Source organism: Erithacus rubecula (genome assembly GCF_903797595.1).
Source record: "Erithacus rubecula genome assembly, chromosome: 13".
NCBI lineage: Eukaryota > Metazoa > Chordata > Aves > Passeriformes > Muscicapidae > Erithacus > Erithacus rubecula.
The window spans coordinates 13,909,839-13,925,095 of NC_136665.1; the positions used below are offsets into that span (position 1 = coordinate 13,909,839).

The 15,257-nt window shown below is 43.7% G+C and overlaps 1 protein-coding gene across 6 annotated transcripts in view; it reads left to right on the forward strand.

Moving 5' to 3' along the window:
• Positions 1–14,390, forward strand: part of SYNPR (synaptoporin) — a 100,688-nt gene extending 86,298 nt beyond the window's left edge. For 4 of the 6 annotated variants that reach the window (XM_079316658.1, XM_079316661.1, XM_079316660.1 and 1 more), the window contains 3 exons: positions 2,149–2,347; positions 11,427–11,618; positions 12,627–14,390. In XM_079316658.1, coding sequence (XP_079172784.1) covers positions 2,149–2,347; positions 11,427–11,618; positions 12,627–12,893 — 658 coding nt within the window. In that variant the 3' untranslated portion in view covers positions 12,894–14,390. The remainder of the gene's footprint in view (positions 1–2,148; positions 2,348–11,426; positions 11,619–12,626) is intronic. The other 2 variants (XM_079316662.1, XM_079316663.1) reach the window with 2 other exon arrangements.
• The last annotated feature ends 867 nt before the right edge of the window (positions 14,391–15,257 follow it).

Sequence of the window (15,257 nt, forward strand, 5' to 3'; positions counted from 1 at the left end):
TTACCAAACCATCCTGCCCCCAGAAAGGCTGACTCAGCAATGTCAGTGGGGAAAAAAATCAGAGTTTTCTCTTGGAGATGCCATTCCAGATCAAAAATGTTTTGATTAGGGAAACTGGATTTTCTGTCACTGATCCTCCCCTGCCTTAAAGAAACTTTTCAGATGTATCATGTAAAGTCAGCACCCACCCTAACCACTGCAGGGCTTGGCTCCCTCCCTTCTCTTCCCTGTCACAGCTTCTCTTCCCAGGTCTGAATCACGGTCTATTTTGGGGCCCTTTGCACAACAGAGATCTTGGTTGTTTTGACAGAGGTGAGGTGGCCACAAGAGGCACCAATTACTGCACATCCTCTTAGACACCAAGGAAATCTAAAAAGAAAAGCATGTGAATAAAAATAACTTGATGGAAGAAGGTTTCTGTGATCTCGTACCCCTGACAGGTGCCTGGCCACAAAAGCACTGCTGGGAAGGTACAAGTGTGGTGTTAATATATGAATATTTTTTCTGGCTTATGATTCAGAACTAAGGTACAGTCAGGAAGACAGAGAATAGAAAAGGAAAATGGTCTCAGTTTTTTACCATGTTTTGTAAAGGCTGGTGGTTGATGATGAGACTGGGCTGAGATAGTGGACAGTCACACCAATACACAGCTGTACAGAAGAAAGTAGAGACCATGCAAATCATGTATTTCAAATCTTTCCATTGTCGTGGTAATGGTTAAAACAATACCACTTTCTCTCCAGACTGCAAAATTGGCATGACAGGCACTAGGAAATCTTACTTCTCCTAGTATCCCCCAATTTGAGAAAAGAACAATAAGCCCTGATGAAAAGTGTGTGTGCAGTGATGCCAGGAAACAGTGAAGTCAGGAAACAGATCCTGAGCATTAGGATCTCTCTTGTGTTCAGATTTCATCAGGCTTTGCTGGCTTTATTCAGGAAAGGCAATTCAGCCACTGCTCATCTCTGCAATCTGGGGAGACTTGGTTTTTGTTTTCATCCCACCACTACTACAGTGACAGGGAATAAAATCTCTGAGGCAAATAACTGGCGTTATTCATCAACCACTGATGAAAAGGTCCTGCCTACGTTTGGGTACATTTAATCAGCAAAAGCAAAAAGTCATCCAATCCTCCAGTGTCCATTAATCCGTCTTCTGTGATTTCTGCTGTGGGTACTTTGTTTTCCTCTGGGGAATTAACTTTTTATTTAGCCAAATATAGTTATGCCTGCTGCTGCCATTGGCTTGCTGTTGCACACATTAATTGCCCTTGAGCAGAGGGATGTCTCCCAGAAGGCCTAATCCTTTCTCAGCACCAGATCATCAGTTCTTTAATTGCTGCTGGCTTCATCCCCTCCACTCACCCTGTGCAGGGCAGAACAACATGAGCCCTCATTGGGCTCCACGTCCCCACTAGTGTGAATCTGGGCCATGCAACAGGACCTACCAAAATGACCCCTCCATATATCCTTTTTCTGAATCAGAAAATAAATTATTACAGGAAAAAGAAGGCTCTCACAGGAGCTTGCACACAAAACTATAAATTTATTAGCTAAGTCGTTGATAAACAGTGCCTGAGTATAAAGTTAGGGCTCAGGTTGCTTAAACCAGAGCATGCAGACTTTTTCTTTGATCCAAGTTGTGTATTTCTGCTGCAGCTTGATTTTAAAAGCCTTTCATGTAGAAGCACTGTGTGGCTTACAGCCCTGTGGGCTAACAGCCACGGGTAGCTCTGCACTAGACAATTTTATGCAAGGAATTTGTGAATGTCCAAACATGGGTATCCCATGGGCTTAGTACTGAGGGTAAGACCTGTTTTCTGCTGCCTGGATTGTAAGAATTTGAGAATCAAAGGGTTTCTCGTGTTATCTTTTTTCAGTTGTTGCCATGGCAAAACCCCAGAGAGAATGGAGAAGGCTGTACCAAACCACTGGAACATGAACTTTTCTCTGGGATTGATTAAAAGATGTGTTCATGTGCTCAGTCTCACCTTGGCACTCAGTCTTCTGAGGAGCCCAACCCACGGCTGCCAATTATTCCCAGGGACCAGTGAGCATCAGGAATGAGACAGAACAAATGCATTCATCTTTACTCAGACAAGTTTCCATTTTCTGTACTTCACCTTCTGCTCTGTGGCATGTTTTCCAGGTTGCATCAAGTGAACTTTGAGGCTCCCACTTGTGAAGGCAAGCGCCGGGAGACGCTCGCCTTGATCGGGGACTTCTCCTCCTCGGCCGAGTTCTTCGTCACCATTGCGGTCTTTGCCTTCCTCTACTCTCTGGCTGCCACTGTGGTTTATATCTTCTTCCAGAACAAGTACCGTGAGAACAACAGAGGGCCTTTAATTGTAAGTGTTCACAGCATTTGCAGTGGTTTCAGGTGTAGGTCTTCACTTCTGGTGTTTTCGTTTTTGAGGTTTTGGCACAGTCCGGGAGATCCATCTCTGCGTTCACCTGCTTTTTTACCTGAATGGTGATTTAATGGTTTTAACACCAAAGGTAATGGAGGCTGTATGCAGGAGGAGTTTAGTCCTGTGTGTACTTGTGAAATTCTGTGCTTCTCTCCCATTGCCCACAGTGATGATGATCACACAAATAATGAACTTGTAGCTGAGTGGCAGGAGGATTAGGATCTCAGCCCTATGTCTGTGATAGCAGAGCTTCATTGGTAGGGGAAAAAGGGAAGAGGAGATTTCGGCATTGTCCTAGCAGACAGATGAAAACATGCCCCTGATCAAAGCCTAGAGAAGGAGATTGCTTATTACTAATTACTGCAGGGTTAAGCCAAATTATTTTGCTTTGGAGAATTATATGGCTGTTTTCCTAGCATGACACTGAGCTCCCAGAGTGTTTGTGTCTCCACACTGGTTTATGAGCCTTCCAGTTATCATCTGCACCCATCCAGCTGTGGCTGTTCATGCCTTTCTTTTTTCTTAATTTATTCCTGAAGGCTTGTGATAAAAAGAAAGTGCTGCTGTGCATATATTTTCTCACAAACTGAGACTGTAAAGTCAGGGAGGGCTGTTTTGTTCCAAGTGTCTGTTGCCTGTCAGTGCATTGTGGCCCATGGTTCACCCCATGGTCCTGCTGGGCTTCCAAGCACTGGGTGCTGACCCTCAGCTGAATTTGGGTCAGGTCTCTGCATCTGTGAGCTGTAGAGTTACAGCACAGTCTCCCTTCCATGGACAACCCTTCTCCTCATCACTGCAAGGGGAAGGTGACTAAGGGAGAGAAAATACTTCTCTGAAGTCTTGGTGTGAAAGTGGGGGGAGTTTATGAAGGACCCATGTAAGGAAAAAGTTACCTGGATTTCAAAGAATTCTAAAGTTTATGGCTGACAGAAATCAGACATTTTGCTGAGACTTAAGTGGCTAAAATCCAGCAGTAAATAATATCAGAAATATGTAACTGGAAAAAAAAAACCAAATTGCCAGTGCAGAAAAGCTGACTCTATTAAAGGAAGTAACTATAATAACAGCCAGCAAAAGATTAAACTGTAGGAAAGTAAAGTTAACATCTTGGGGGTTTGAGGGAAAGATTTTCTTGCTGCAGGGAGATGTGAGCTGTTTTTTTGAGTTTGCATAATTCAAAACTGATGAACATTAACCAAAAAAGTTCTCCTTCCATATCAAAGGAATTTAATCCTCTTCATTTGGAGCTTCTTGGGTGTCATGGTCTGACACTGGCCAAATGTCAGGCACCCATGAAAGTCATTTGCTTACCATCTTCTGCTACAGTAGGGCAGGGGAGAGGGGAAAAAAGGGAATTAACAAAGGGTTAATGAGTTGAGATAAGGGCTTGGAGAAAAACATTCTAAGGGCAAAATGGGTTCAAATTTAAAGATAGAAAGTAAATTTATTATTTTCAGAGTCAGAGGAGGATAATAATTAAAATAAGAAGTAAAATAAGAAGTAAAATAAGCCCTTAAAGCAGCTTTTTTCCTGCAGCTGCCTCCTTCCCATGGACAGCACAGGGAGACAGGGGTAGGAGTTTTGGTCAGTTTGTCACTTGAGATCTTTTTCTGTTCACTCAGGGAGAGGAATCTTTTTTCTGCTATGCTGTGGGGTCCCTCCCACAGGCAAATAATCTTCCCAAAACTCATCCATGGGGTGCAGTCCTCGAAGGATAGGCTGCTCTAGTTTGGAAGCATGGTGAGGAAATGTAAGGAAATCCTCACAGAGGAGACAAAGAAGGTAAAATAAATGGGTCCCTGCAGAAACAGTAAAGTGTCTTGCTTCTTCTTGGTATCAAGTAAGATCTCATTTCAAACTGTCTTATCTAATGATTTGTTACAGAATTCTTCCATCCTAATTTTCTTCCGGAAAATAATTCTTGCTTTTGACCAACCACGTCATCTTCTGCAGCAATAGAAAAAGGAGAAAAACAATAGTATTAATATTTCACATTATGGTGTGGCCACTTGCCTTTGTCCAGGACTTTCCTGAAACAGCTGCTGCAGTCGTGTCTGTCACAGGATCATGGCACAGTCCACTACAGCATTAACGTCACATTGACTTAATTTGTTCTGTGTAATGGATTGTAATTGAATCTACAGGTTAAATTTAACCACTGTCTCTTACCAAAGCCTCTGTTTGCAATTTCCCAGTACTTAAACCAAGGCTATATGGCCTTATTTTTGCAGAATATAAAGATGCTTTTGAGTTTGTCCTACAGCAAAAGCAGCTCCTGCTGGGGAGTGGTTCTGGGAATGGCTGAGGGTTATGGTCAGGTTATACCTGGCAGGAGGAGAGTCCCATCTTCCCCAGCCAAATGCTCCTGCAACTCCTGTGCACTGCAAGCTCTGTTGTATTTGGTATTTTTAGAAAAAAAAAGAAGCTTTTTTGCCTGGAGCACATCCTTGCTGGTGTTCCTGGACACTGTCCAGTGCAATGATTGCAGCACCACAGCCTGGCTCAGGACAGGTGTGAGTCCCTCTGTGCAGTGCAGGTGTAGGGAAAATGCAGAGCCCCAGACAGAGAAACAGCAGGCAGCTGTAGCCAGGAGGAATTCAGTGGTCAAGGAATAAGAAACCTTGGAGTGAAAACCAGCTTCTCAGAGCTGCAGTGCTCACCTAGGGGATGCCACACACTCTGGAGGAGGCAGGCAATGGCTCCTCCAGCTCCAGGCAGATGCTGCTCTGAACTGACGTGTATCAGATCAGATGTGTGAGTATGTCTCATCCCTGAGACTGCTCCTTCCAAAGAAAAGTGCTGCAGAAATCTGTGCTGCAGCACGTGTTGCTGCAGCAGGCAGGGCAGCTCTTGTTCTGTTTCATCACCAGGCAGGATCAGGCACCTTATCCAGACCACCAGTTTTTCCTCTCTTAGTGAAGAGTTTGAAGATGAGAGTTTCACCCATATTTTCTTCTGCTGCAGTGCCTGATCACAATTTCATAGTTAAAACTATTCTGTTTTAAGCCTTGTATTTCCTCTTGGCTTCATATTTTCTCAGTCTGGGATGACATCTGCCTTTTAGCAGCACCCTCTCAGAGCTGCCTTTTCTTCTGACAAATTTTCAGGATTTGAAAAATGAGTATGACAGGAGAAGCTGAGAGAGGAAAAACCCCCTTTCTCTTGAAATTCTTTAGTTTTTTTTTCCAAAAAGCCCCTGCACAGGCAGTCAGAACACCATCAATGCATTACCAAATTGCAGAAGCCTGACTGGGTGCAGAAGATATGATAAAAAGGAATTTAATGACCATTAAGTCACAAGAAACTTGCAGGGAATATTTCAGTCACAGATGTTACAAGTTTATACAGATACAGGGAAATGAACTGCATGTGCTGAGATCTCAGTGAAGCATCACTTTAACTGGAAAAATATTTTAGCGTTCAGTGTGGATTGAGGCATGATAGCAAGGAAATATTTCCAGTGGGAGAAGCAGTTAACTCCTTCCCCGTCTGTTTGGATGGCAGTGGTGTGTTTATTCACTTTGCAGTAAATAATTTCTGTTGCCTGTCAGGTTTTGGGGATAAAAGTGTTTCTTTTGGTCTCACAGGGCCCTGGTTGTGTTGTTCATCCATTCCCACAGGGCTGCACCCTGTCCTTGCACCCTCTTCTTCCCTGGCTGGGATCATCTGAGGGGGTTCATACAGATAGATGAACCTGAGACAGGAACTTGGATTCCCATCTTCTGAAGGAGCAAGGAGCAGGTTTCCAGGGATTCAGTACCTCATAGACACATGCTGTGTGTTTCTGAGCTCTGCAAACCACAGCTGTGATTTTCATTCCACTCTGAACTCCCACATGGTGCGTGTGTGCAGTCAGGAGCTGGGGTCTCACCTTGGTGGGTACAGCGAGGGCAAGGCAGCTTCTCAAGTGACTGAGTAGTGCTCAAGAGCCAGAAACTTTTACAATAAATTAATTGGAAGTGGTGACTTAGATTTTAAACCACCAGTTTGCAGTACATCCCCATCTCTCAGGCCAAGCCAGCCTAAGTTGGTTTCCACTTATTTAACACCACACACCTGGGGAGGCACTGCTGGTTTGTGATGAGAGCAGAGATGGGCTCCATGCTGGAATTGCCAGCCCAGGCACCTGTGTTGATGCTCTTCAGGTATATATATCTGGAGCTTCTTGCAAGCAGAGAATAACCAACCCAGATGTGCTGAAATTTTAGGGGATCAGGGATAGGATGCTTCCATATGTCTCTGAGAAAAGAAAGAATAGTCACAGTCAATGTGTATCAGACCCCATCACTCAGACTTCTTACTTTTCCCATGGTTTCTTTACCCCATATGTGTTCCATTTAAAATCCACATGCTAACAACCCCATGTGCCTTCAGGTTTGTTTCTGGGAAGTTATAGCTTATCCATGAGAAACCACATGCATTCATGTATAAATGTAAATAATTTTATTAATATTCCAGTCAATTAATATAAAGGCATAAAATTATTTAGCTAAGAAAGGTGACTGACATAGCCCTGAAAAGAGATACTTCATTTTTATAGTGATTACTTGATAATCCCATTCTTGTGGTGCATAAAGATGCTTATATCTTAAGAAGATGAGGTCTTTCCTTTGCATGTGGAGTCCCATGAATAATCACATTATGCAGAAAGGCATTTGGTTCCTTACATATGTTATAGATCAAGTGAGTTAAGTACACCCTGGTCTGCTCTTTGGACACCTCTTTGATTAAACATGTTGTACTTATTCACCAGTGTCCAGTTATCTAGAAAACAGACAGGAAGAGAATAAAGAGCCATCTATAAAAAAAAAAAAAGACTAGATCTTTTACAGGTGAAAAATGAAATTAGGAAGAACCTGATTTTTTTTTGCATTTCAAAGAGCTGTTTCAGCCTGCCCTTGTCATGTCCTTTTGAAGCACAGGCCAGGGTGACCTCGCTGTACATGCTGGTGCCTCCCAAGAGGCTCTGCACTTCCCTGCCAGCAGCAAGCTTGCAAGGCCTTACACTATTGCAAGAAGAATGTGATTCTTTCAGAGCTTCATTCGACAGAAAATCTGGGGTGGGCCCTTGTTCAAACCCAAAAAGAGCTGAAATTCCACCATAGGAAGGCGTTTGCTGCCTGCAGCAATCTGCTGCTGGCTGCTTTCCCAGCTGGGACCAGGGCTCTGCCTCTGCCTGGGGAACTTCTTGAGATTTTGGGATGGTTGTGGCTGTGAAAGCAGATCCTCTGAGTGGTTTGCCTCTGCTGGGTAAAGCAGTCTCCCTCTGCTGCTGCAGGCTGGCCATGAAAGCTGTTGGCAGTGCTGGACAGGCTCTGACTGGGAGGGTTTGTGGACATCAGCATTTGAGGAGCTGCTCCCCTGGGGGCTGTAGATACATGAGAGGTTTTGGGAAGGGTTGGGGCATGAGCCCTGCATAGAAGCCAGTTTGCAGCTGTGTGAGGGAGGAAGGATGCCAGGAGTCTGTGGCCAGGCCAGAGCTGAGATTTTGCCTGTTCCCAGCCATGCCAGCCCAAGGTCATGCTGCCAGACTTGGCTGGGAGGGAGAGCAGGGCACAGAGGGCACACAGGGACATGTCACAGCCTTCAGGGGCTGGTGCAGCCCTGACCAGCTTGGAGCAGATGAAACACATCCCCTTTCTGAGTGAAAGAGCAGCTTCTACTGAGGCTCTTGGCTGGGTGAGGTTGTGCCACACACTGGGCAATCCAAAACTGTGCTCAGGAGGCTTAAGTGACTGTGACTGCCCCTTTCAAAGAGGGGCTTTTTGCTAAAGGCAGTAAGAAGCTTGATAGCAAGGAGAAATATTTCAATTATTTTGAAAAGAAAATGCATTCACAGTTCTATTCTAAAATGTATAATATATAAAATTGTTCCAAGTAGGCATTTTTGGCAAATTTAGTAATAGCAAGTTTCAACTTGAAAAAGGCAGCAAGAATTTTTTTTTTTTTTGCGCATACTTCAGGATCCTAAAAAAATCCCTCCTTGTATATTCCGAGTATTTTAAATTTTGGGTTTTGCCTTTCTTTATATGTTCCTATTTTCCTTCCTTCCCAAAGGCATCTGTAGGCAGAGCAAAGTGTCTCAGCTGAGATCTGAGAGAGAAACTTGGCAATTAGGAGTGTAGTGTAATCGTACAACAATATACACTGAGGAGATCTGTAGACACCACTTTAAGAGGGCAACTACAAAAAATTTCTTTGTTCCAAAGGAAAAAAAAAGACTCACCCATGCTAAAGGGATATTAAACAGTGAAGAGTAAGATTTGTTTTAGTATGCAGGCACTCTGGCCTTAATTACCAAGGAGAAATTCCCCAGATAGACATTAAGCCACAGAGCAGCTTAGCTTGAAATTCACTTTTATTTTCAGCATGTCATTATCTTGTAACTCTGTTCCACCCAGAGCTGTGAAAATGTTCAGCCAGAAATGCAAACCCACTTGAAAACAAGAGAGGTTCAAGTTCCAGCCAAAGCTGAAGGTTCGTAAAGATTCAAAATAAATAGGAAGACACAAGGTTCTAGTCACAGAATCACACATTTTGCTCCTTGCATTGTACAGAGGAGGCAAACAGTCCATTGAGAGCCTGAGTACCTACTGAAAAAATCCCAGTGTTCCATCAGCCTTGCTGTCCTGTCTCCTTGGCCAGCTGGTGGGCAGTCTGTGTGAGTCCCACTGTGCCATCTTTCACTTCTGATTTGGTTTCTTGCACCCAGCCAGACTTTACAGTTTTGGGGAGTTCCTCTATACAAGAGCTGATTGTGGCACCCCAGGAGCATGAGCCCTTTCCCCAAGGCTCTGACCTGCTCTGAAATAGGGAGGTTTGTAGCAGAGAGGACAAGAGTTTTAGACTTTGTGAACACCCTGGCACAGGGGAGCAGGAGAAGGCTGGAGCATGGGGTGTGATGCGGAAGACAAGACCTGAGAAATAACATGAAATACTTAGTGCCTTTAGGGCCATCCCCTCAGCTACACTGTGCCATGGGCTGTTCTAGAAGGACTTACAGCCCAGGGCATGGGCTATACCAGCAGTCAGACTGAGGGGCTCATGCAGATGCAGTAATTTGTGCAATGAGCCTCACCAACATGGGGTCAGGTACCCTGCTGCTGTCACCTGCTTCAAAACTTTGCTCTCTTTTAAAATGTCTCTCTTTTTTTGCAAGTTTGATCTCCTGTGTTGCATTAGTTTTAGGCAGTTTGTCTCTGTTTGCATCAAATTTCTACCTGCTGACATGCATTTCTTTAATTGGCACTGCCAGTGCACTGATTACAGAGCTGGATTTAGTTTGCTCCAAGTGTGGTGGCATTTGAGAGAGGGTTGCTTGTCATTTGGACATTCCCCAAACCTCTGCTGTGTCCCCATCTCTAGTGTCAGTCTGAAATGGAATGGGGGCTTGGCATCTGGGCTGCTAGCATGTCAAATCCCACAGCAAATAAAGAGCATCTCCCATCACCATCCACAGCTCAGCAGGCATCTCGTGTTTCTACCAGCTGGAATTTTTAGGAAATGTTTGCAATTGAACTGTTGCCTCTAGGAATCTGTTTCTCATTCACTGCTAAGACATATGAGATACAATAATGGAAATCTCCCTGAGCAGAGGAATTACTCTGCCCACAGGGAGTCTCTTGGGGTGTTAAGGGAGTTGTCAGCTCCTGGGCTTCACACTCTCCAAGGGAGCCCATTTGGGCAGCATGAGGGTCAGAGGAACTCCGAGCTCAGTGGCAGACATAGGCCTGCAGAAAACTAATTGTTAAAAGAGAAGGATGTATCCTTTGGGAAAGCATCCAAGCACAGTTAATTTAATCCCATCTGTGTCAGTGGAGACATCCTTTGTTCATGGCTTTGCTGCCTGGTGCCTCTCGTGACGGAGGCTCGCGCCCTCCACCCCTGTGGTGCCACCAAGGGCTCCTGCCCCAAATGTGTGCTTGTAGATGACAATGGTGCTTCCTAGGGATTGCTTATTTCTTTGAGAAGCAACCTGGAACACTGGGATGTTAATGAGTGTTTTCCCTTCCTTCCATGCACACCTTTATTTTGCAGGGGGAAGGGGAAGCAGCCCCACGGGAGGTGGGATATCAAGACGCAGCGATGCAGTCAGTGGCATGTTAGACTTTGGCACCTCTGCCATCTGTTGTGGGCTGACAGATGGGATGAAATATGACAGCAGAAAGGCTCTTCTGTTTTAGCAAGACACAAGAAAGCTTGAAAAATCACACCTCCTCCCTCCTTTCCCCCCAAACCCACACAACAACAGTGTCACTTGGCCACTTGTTCTGGCTAAGACAGGGAGAAGTTTATGCCTGTGCATGCTCCTGAGAGTCTTTCAAGGGGAAAAGGGAGCAGAGTGGATCAGAGCAGAGCTGCTGGAACCTGGGGGGACCACCACACCTTCTCCCCTCTTTTCATGTGGATGGGAATTAGGAACCAGTGCTTTACCAGGCCAGGGAAGAGTCTCTGCTTGGCAAGTCTTGCTGTTTACTTGCTCACTCATGGTAATTAGTGGCTGCATGGCTTATGCAGCAGGGACATTTGGCCTTACCTGTGGCTGGTGAGAAAACTCCTCATCTGGTACCTGAGGATTAGCCAATTTCAGGTTTTCCCTAAGACAGAAACACTTCCTATTGGAAACCCACCCTGACTGTCTGTAGGAGTACCCAGTCTCTCTACAGGCAGGTGTATTTTGTAATTCATCCCAATGCATCAGCCTGGTGCTGTGAACAGCCCCATTTTCAGGGCAGCTCAGCATCCTGGGTACCAACCACGTGTTACTGGGACTCTTGCTTCAAGGCCAGAGGTGCAAATGTCATCCAAGGGGCTCTGCCCCATTAGGTATGTCAAGGACCTCTGAAAATGAGCTCTGTGGGTGATGACAGTAACACAACCTTCCACTAAGTAACAAGCTCTTGGTATTTCTCTCCTCTGACACAAGCTTTCAGTTTTCTGGTGATTTTTAACGTTTTTTTTTTTTCCTTTCCAATAGACACACCAGTATAATGCTTCTAACTAATTTGTCTTGTAGGATTTCATTGTGACAGTGGTCTTCTCATTCTTGTGGCTAGTGAGCTCATCTGCTTGGGCTAAAGGACTGTCAGATGTAAAGGTTGCAACTGACCCTGATGAAGTGCTGCTGCTGATGTCTGCCTGCAAACAGCAGTCCAACAAATGCTTGCCTGTTCGCAGCCCTGTTATGTCAAGCCTCAACACTTCTGTTGTAAGTGACTTTGATTGCTGCTGTTCACCCTTACCTTGCAGTGTGTTTTCATCTTTTACCCATGTATTGACCTAAATTGACTGGTGTAAAGCAGTTATCTGACATGATTTAGTTGGAAGTGCAGTCTTGCTGCAGGGAAAGGCAGGCTGTGACTCACAGCAGCCCTGCCATGGAGCAGCAGCAGGATGAGTGTGCAGGGTTGGGGTGGGGAAAAGGAAAGGTGTCTGTCCAAGTGCACTGCTTGCCCCTTTGCTTTTAACTTGCTCACTGCAATTCTTTTGCAAAGGGATCTGTGTGCTCCTTTAGGAAGGAGAGGTTTGTGCCTTACTGATTTATCTAAAAATCCTTAAAAAAACAACATGACATTGGATTTCAGCATGTTAAAAAAAAAAAAAACAAACACAAAGAATCCCTCTAGGCCACCTAAGCAATTAAGATCTCTCTTTTTAATTAGTTACTTTCAGTTTTATATTTCTACAATTTCTTTAAACTAGATTGTATTTTTTAAAAATATATTTTTTGATCTAAAAACTCCACCTTTTTTTTTGGAAGCAAAAAGCAAAGCAGCCACCTTGTGAGCTACAGCTAAGGGAGGTGCATTTGGGAATTTGCTCCAAAGCTGAGAAAATTTTCCAGTGGGTTTTGGGAGAATCATAGAATCATTTAGGTTGGAAAAGATCTTTAAGATTAGAGAGTCCAACCACTAAACAGTTCAAGCACTGCCAAGTCCAACACTAAACCATGTTCCCAAGTGTCACATCTACAATTACCACACAGATGGTGATCCCACCACTTCCCTGGGCAGCCTGTTCCAGTGCTTAACAATAGTTTCAGTGAAGATATTTTTTTCTAATAACCAATCTGAGCCTCCTCTTGCACAGCTTGAGGCCATTTCCTCCTGTCCTTGGGAAGGAGGGGTTGGGAGCAGCTTTGCCTTCTGCAGGGTCCGTAACTTTAGGTTGAGCTGTGAGTTTATGCTGGTGACAAGCTCCTCTTCTTCCCCCCCAGGTCTTTGGCTACTTGAACTTTATCCTGTGGGCAGGCAACATTTGGTTTGTGTTTAAGGAGACGGGCTGGCACTCCTCGGGCCAGCGGCACGCTGCAGACACCATGGAGAAGCAGCCTGGTGGCTACAACCAGGGTGGCTACAACCAAGACAGCTATGGGCCAGCTGGTGGCTACAACCAGCCAGGCTCCTATGGCCAGGTGGGTGAATATGGCCAGCCCCAGAGCTATGGGCAGAGCGGGCCGACCTCCTTCGCTAATCAAATTTAGCACAAGCTCCTGCATCCCTCACGAGCAGAGAGTTTAACAGGTCTCAAGTTTCAGTGGCGCCAGATTTCTAAGGGTTCTACATAAATTAATACTACAACACGGTGTTTAATGTCCAGTGAAGGTCTAAGCCCACCTCCTTTGGCAGATGGGAGGTGGCCAGGGGGCTGGAGTTGGCTTTTCTTTCCCTGGCTAGCCAGACACAGGGGATGTGCTCCTCGCCGGTGAGCTGGAGTTGCTGTTGTAGTATGTAATGTAGAGATAACTTTATGGTAGTTTTGTATGTGTTAAGATGGTAGAAGCTTTTTGTAGCCTCAAGTCTGTAGTATTTAATATGCATCATATAATTGCATTTCCTTCTGCATTTTGGTGAAAAACGGAAGTGTTTTACTATGATTTCTACAGATTATTCTGTATATACATGCATGTAACATTGCACCTAAATTTTCAAAACTGCCTGTCTGTGACTCTTCAGAGCATTTGTTTTGGTTATACCTTTTTGTTTCAGAAGATCTTACTATTATTTCAGTTAACTGAGTCATCCATCTGTAATTTAGTGCATGGATAAGCAGTTTCATACCAAATGTCTGGACTGTGTAAATGGAACTTCTTGACTTCTGCCACTTCATTTTGTTAAATGTCTGTTTAAAAGAAGTATGCATCTTTTATATATTTTGCAGAGTTGAATATATGGCTTACCCAAGTTCTGAATGCTTTGTAACTAAACTGTTTTTCCTTGAAATGGCATTCAGTAGTATATATGGTACCTGACCAATGTTTATTCCATTTAACTCAGCTAAGTATTCCTTCTATAAATCACTATTTCTATGGATGTTTTGTGAATCTTTTAACGTGAGCTGTGGAGAATAAGGACCAAGTAACTGTGTTATATGTTTACAAAGGTATTTATTTAACTAAGATAACAGAGGTGCAGATATCAGTATACAAAATCATGTGAAAACTCCCTGTTGCTTGATAACAGCAACATGAAAACTGCACGAATTGTGACCTTACAAAGCATAAATATTCCTTTATGCCCTCTTATGAGAAGAAAACCTTTCTGTCCGTGCTGTTTCAAGATTGTTAGATATCCCTCTGTTAGGTTGCTGCTCTGAGCACTACTTGGTGCTAATGGAGAATGTAACTGGATTGACCAAATAATGCAGGCTTAGAGGAACTCATCCTAAAAGAGCCTGAGCCAGACTTGTAGCCTGTTTGGATTCCTCCCTGGGAAATTCAGCCCTCCCTCACTACAGCATATGGGATGCATTGACACAAAGGAAAGCCTGAAGCACAATGTACTAATCAAAACTGATCATCTGCATTTCTAGATCAAAGTGTATCAATATATAATCTTATTGTATGAGCTGTAATGTTGAAAGCATCTTAGCTTAAAACAGCTTAGTCTCTTCTATGATTGTTGTAACCAATTTATGGCTACTCAGTGGATGAATCTATATTGTGATATCTATTTGACCCTAATAAAGTTATTGCATACAATGCATGTTTTCAGAGTATGTTAATATTGAAATGTCACTGCCAAATAATGAAGATAACTATTAAAGAAAAATAACTATTCCTATGCCTGACCTTATTGGTCATGTTCTTACTGTTTTCCAACACTTTCGTGGGGATTGGTTTAATGTACAGTGGGGTACAACACTTCTGCAAACACCTGACATTAAAGATTAGTATCACAAGTTTTTTGAAATAATTAAAAGTGTGCAGTTTAATACCTGCCTGCCTCTTCACCTCTCTTCCCACTGTCAGTAGGATGAGCCCAGTACTATGCTAACTACCCCAGTTCTGAGTATTGCTGGAAAGCTATGTGTGAGTTGTAGAGAAAACAAACTGGAATATCTAAATGTTCTCCTATTCCAAATGAAGGCAAAATACAATTTTCTGGGTTAATGAAAGATGTTACTTTGGCTCTTGGTTAATTTGTTTAGGGTTTTTTTTGTTTGGGTGATTTTTTGAGGTTTGGGGGGTTTTATTTGTTTGAGTTTTATTTGTTGGTTTGGGGAAGTGGGTTTTTTTGGTTGGTTGGTTTTCTTCTTTTAAGTTTGGAAAAAAGTTAAACATTGGCAAGTCAGGAGAAAGTGAAATCTGTGTGCATGGCAAGGGGTGTGATGGGATGTGTGGTTCTCATATCCTTTCCCACATAGTCCTGCTTTTGCTCTTTTTTTAATTATTGTTGTCCTTTTAAATTCCCTTTCTATTAGTTCATGAGGAATATCCCAAACTAGGCTCCCATATCTGAGATTCTCCACTAGAAATAGTTTTTGTGTCAACTAGCTTTCTCTTCATGAGCTTTTCCACTCAAATCAGCAAGGGTCCTATTCCTAAACTTTTCTATCCAATGCTGAA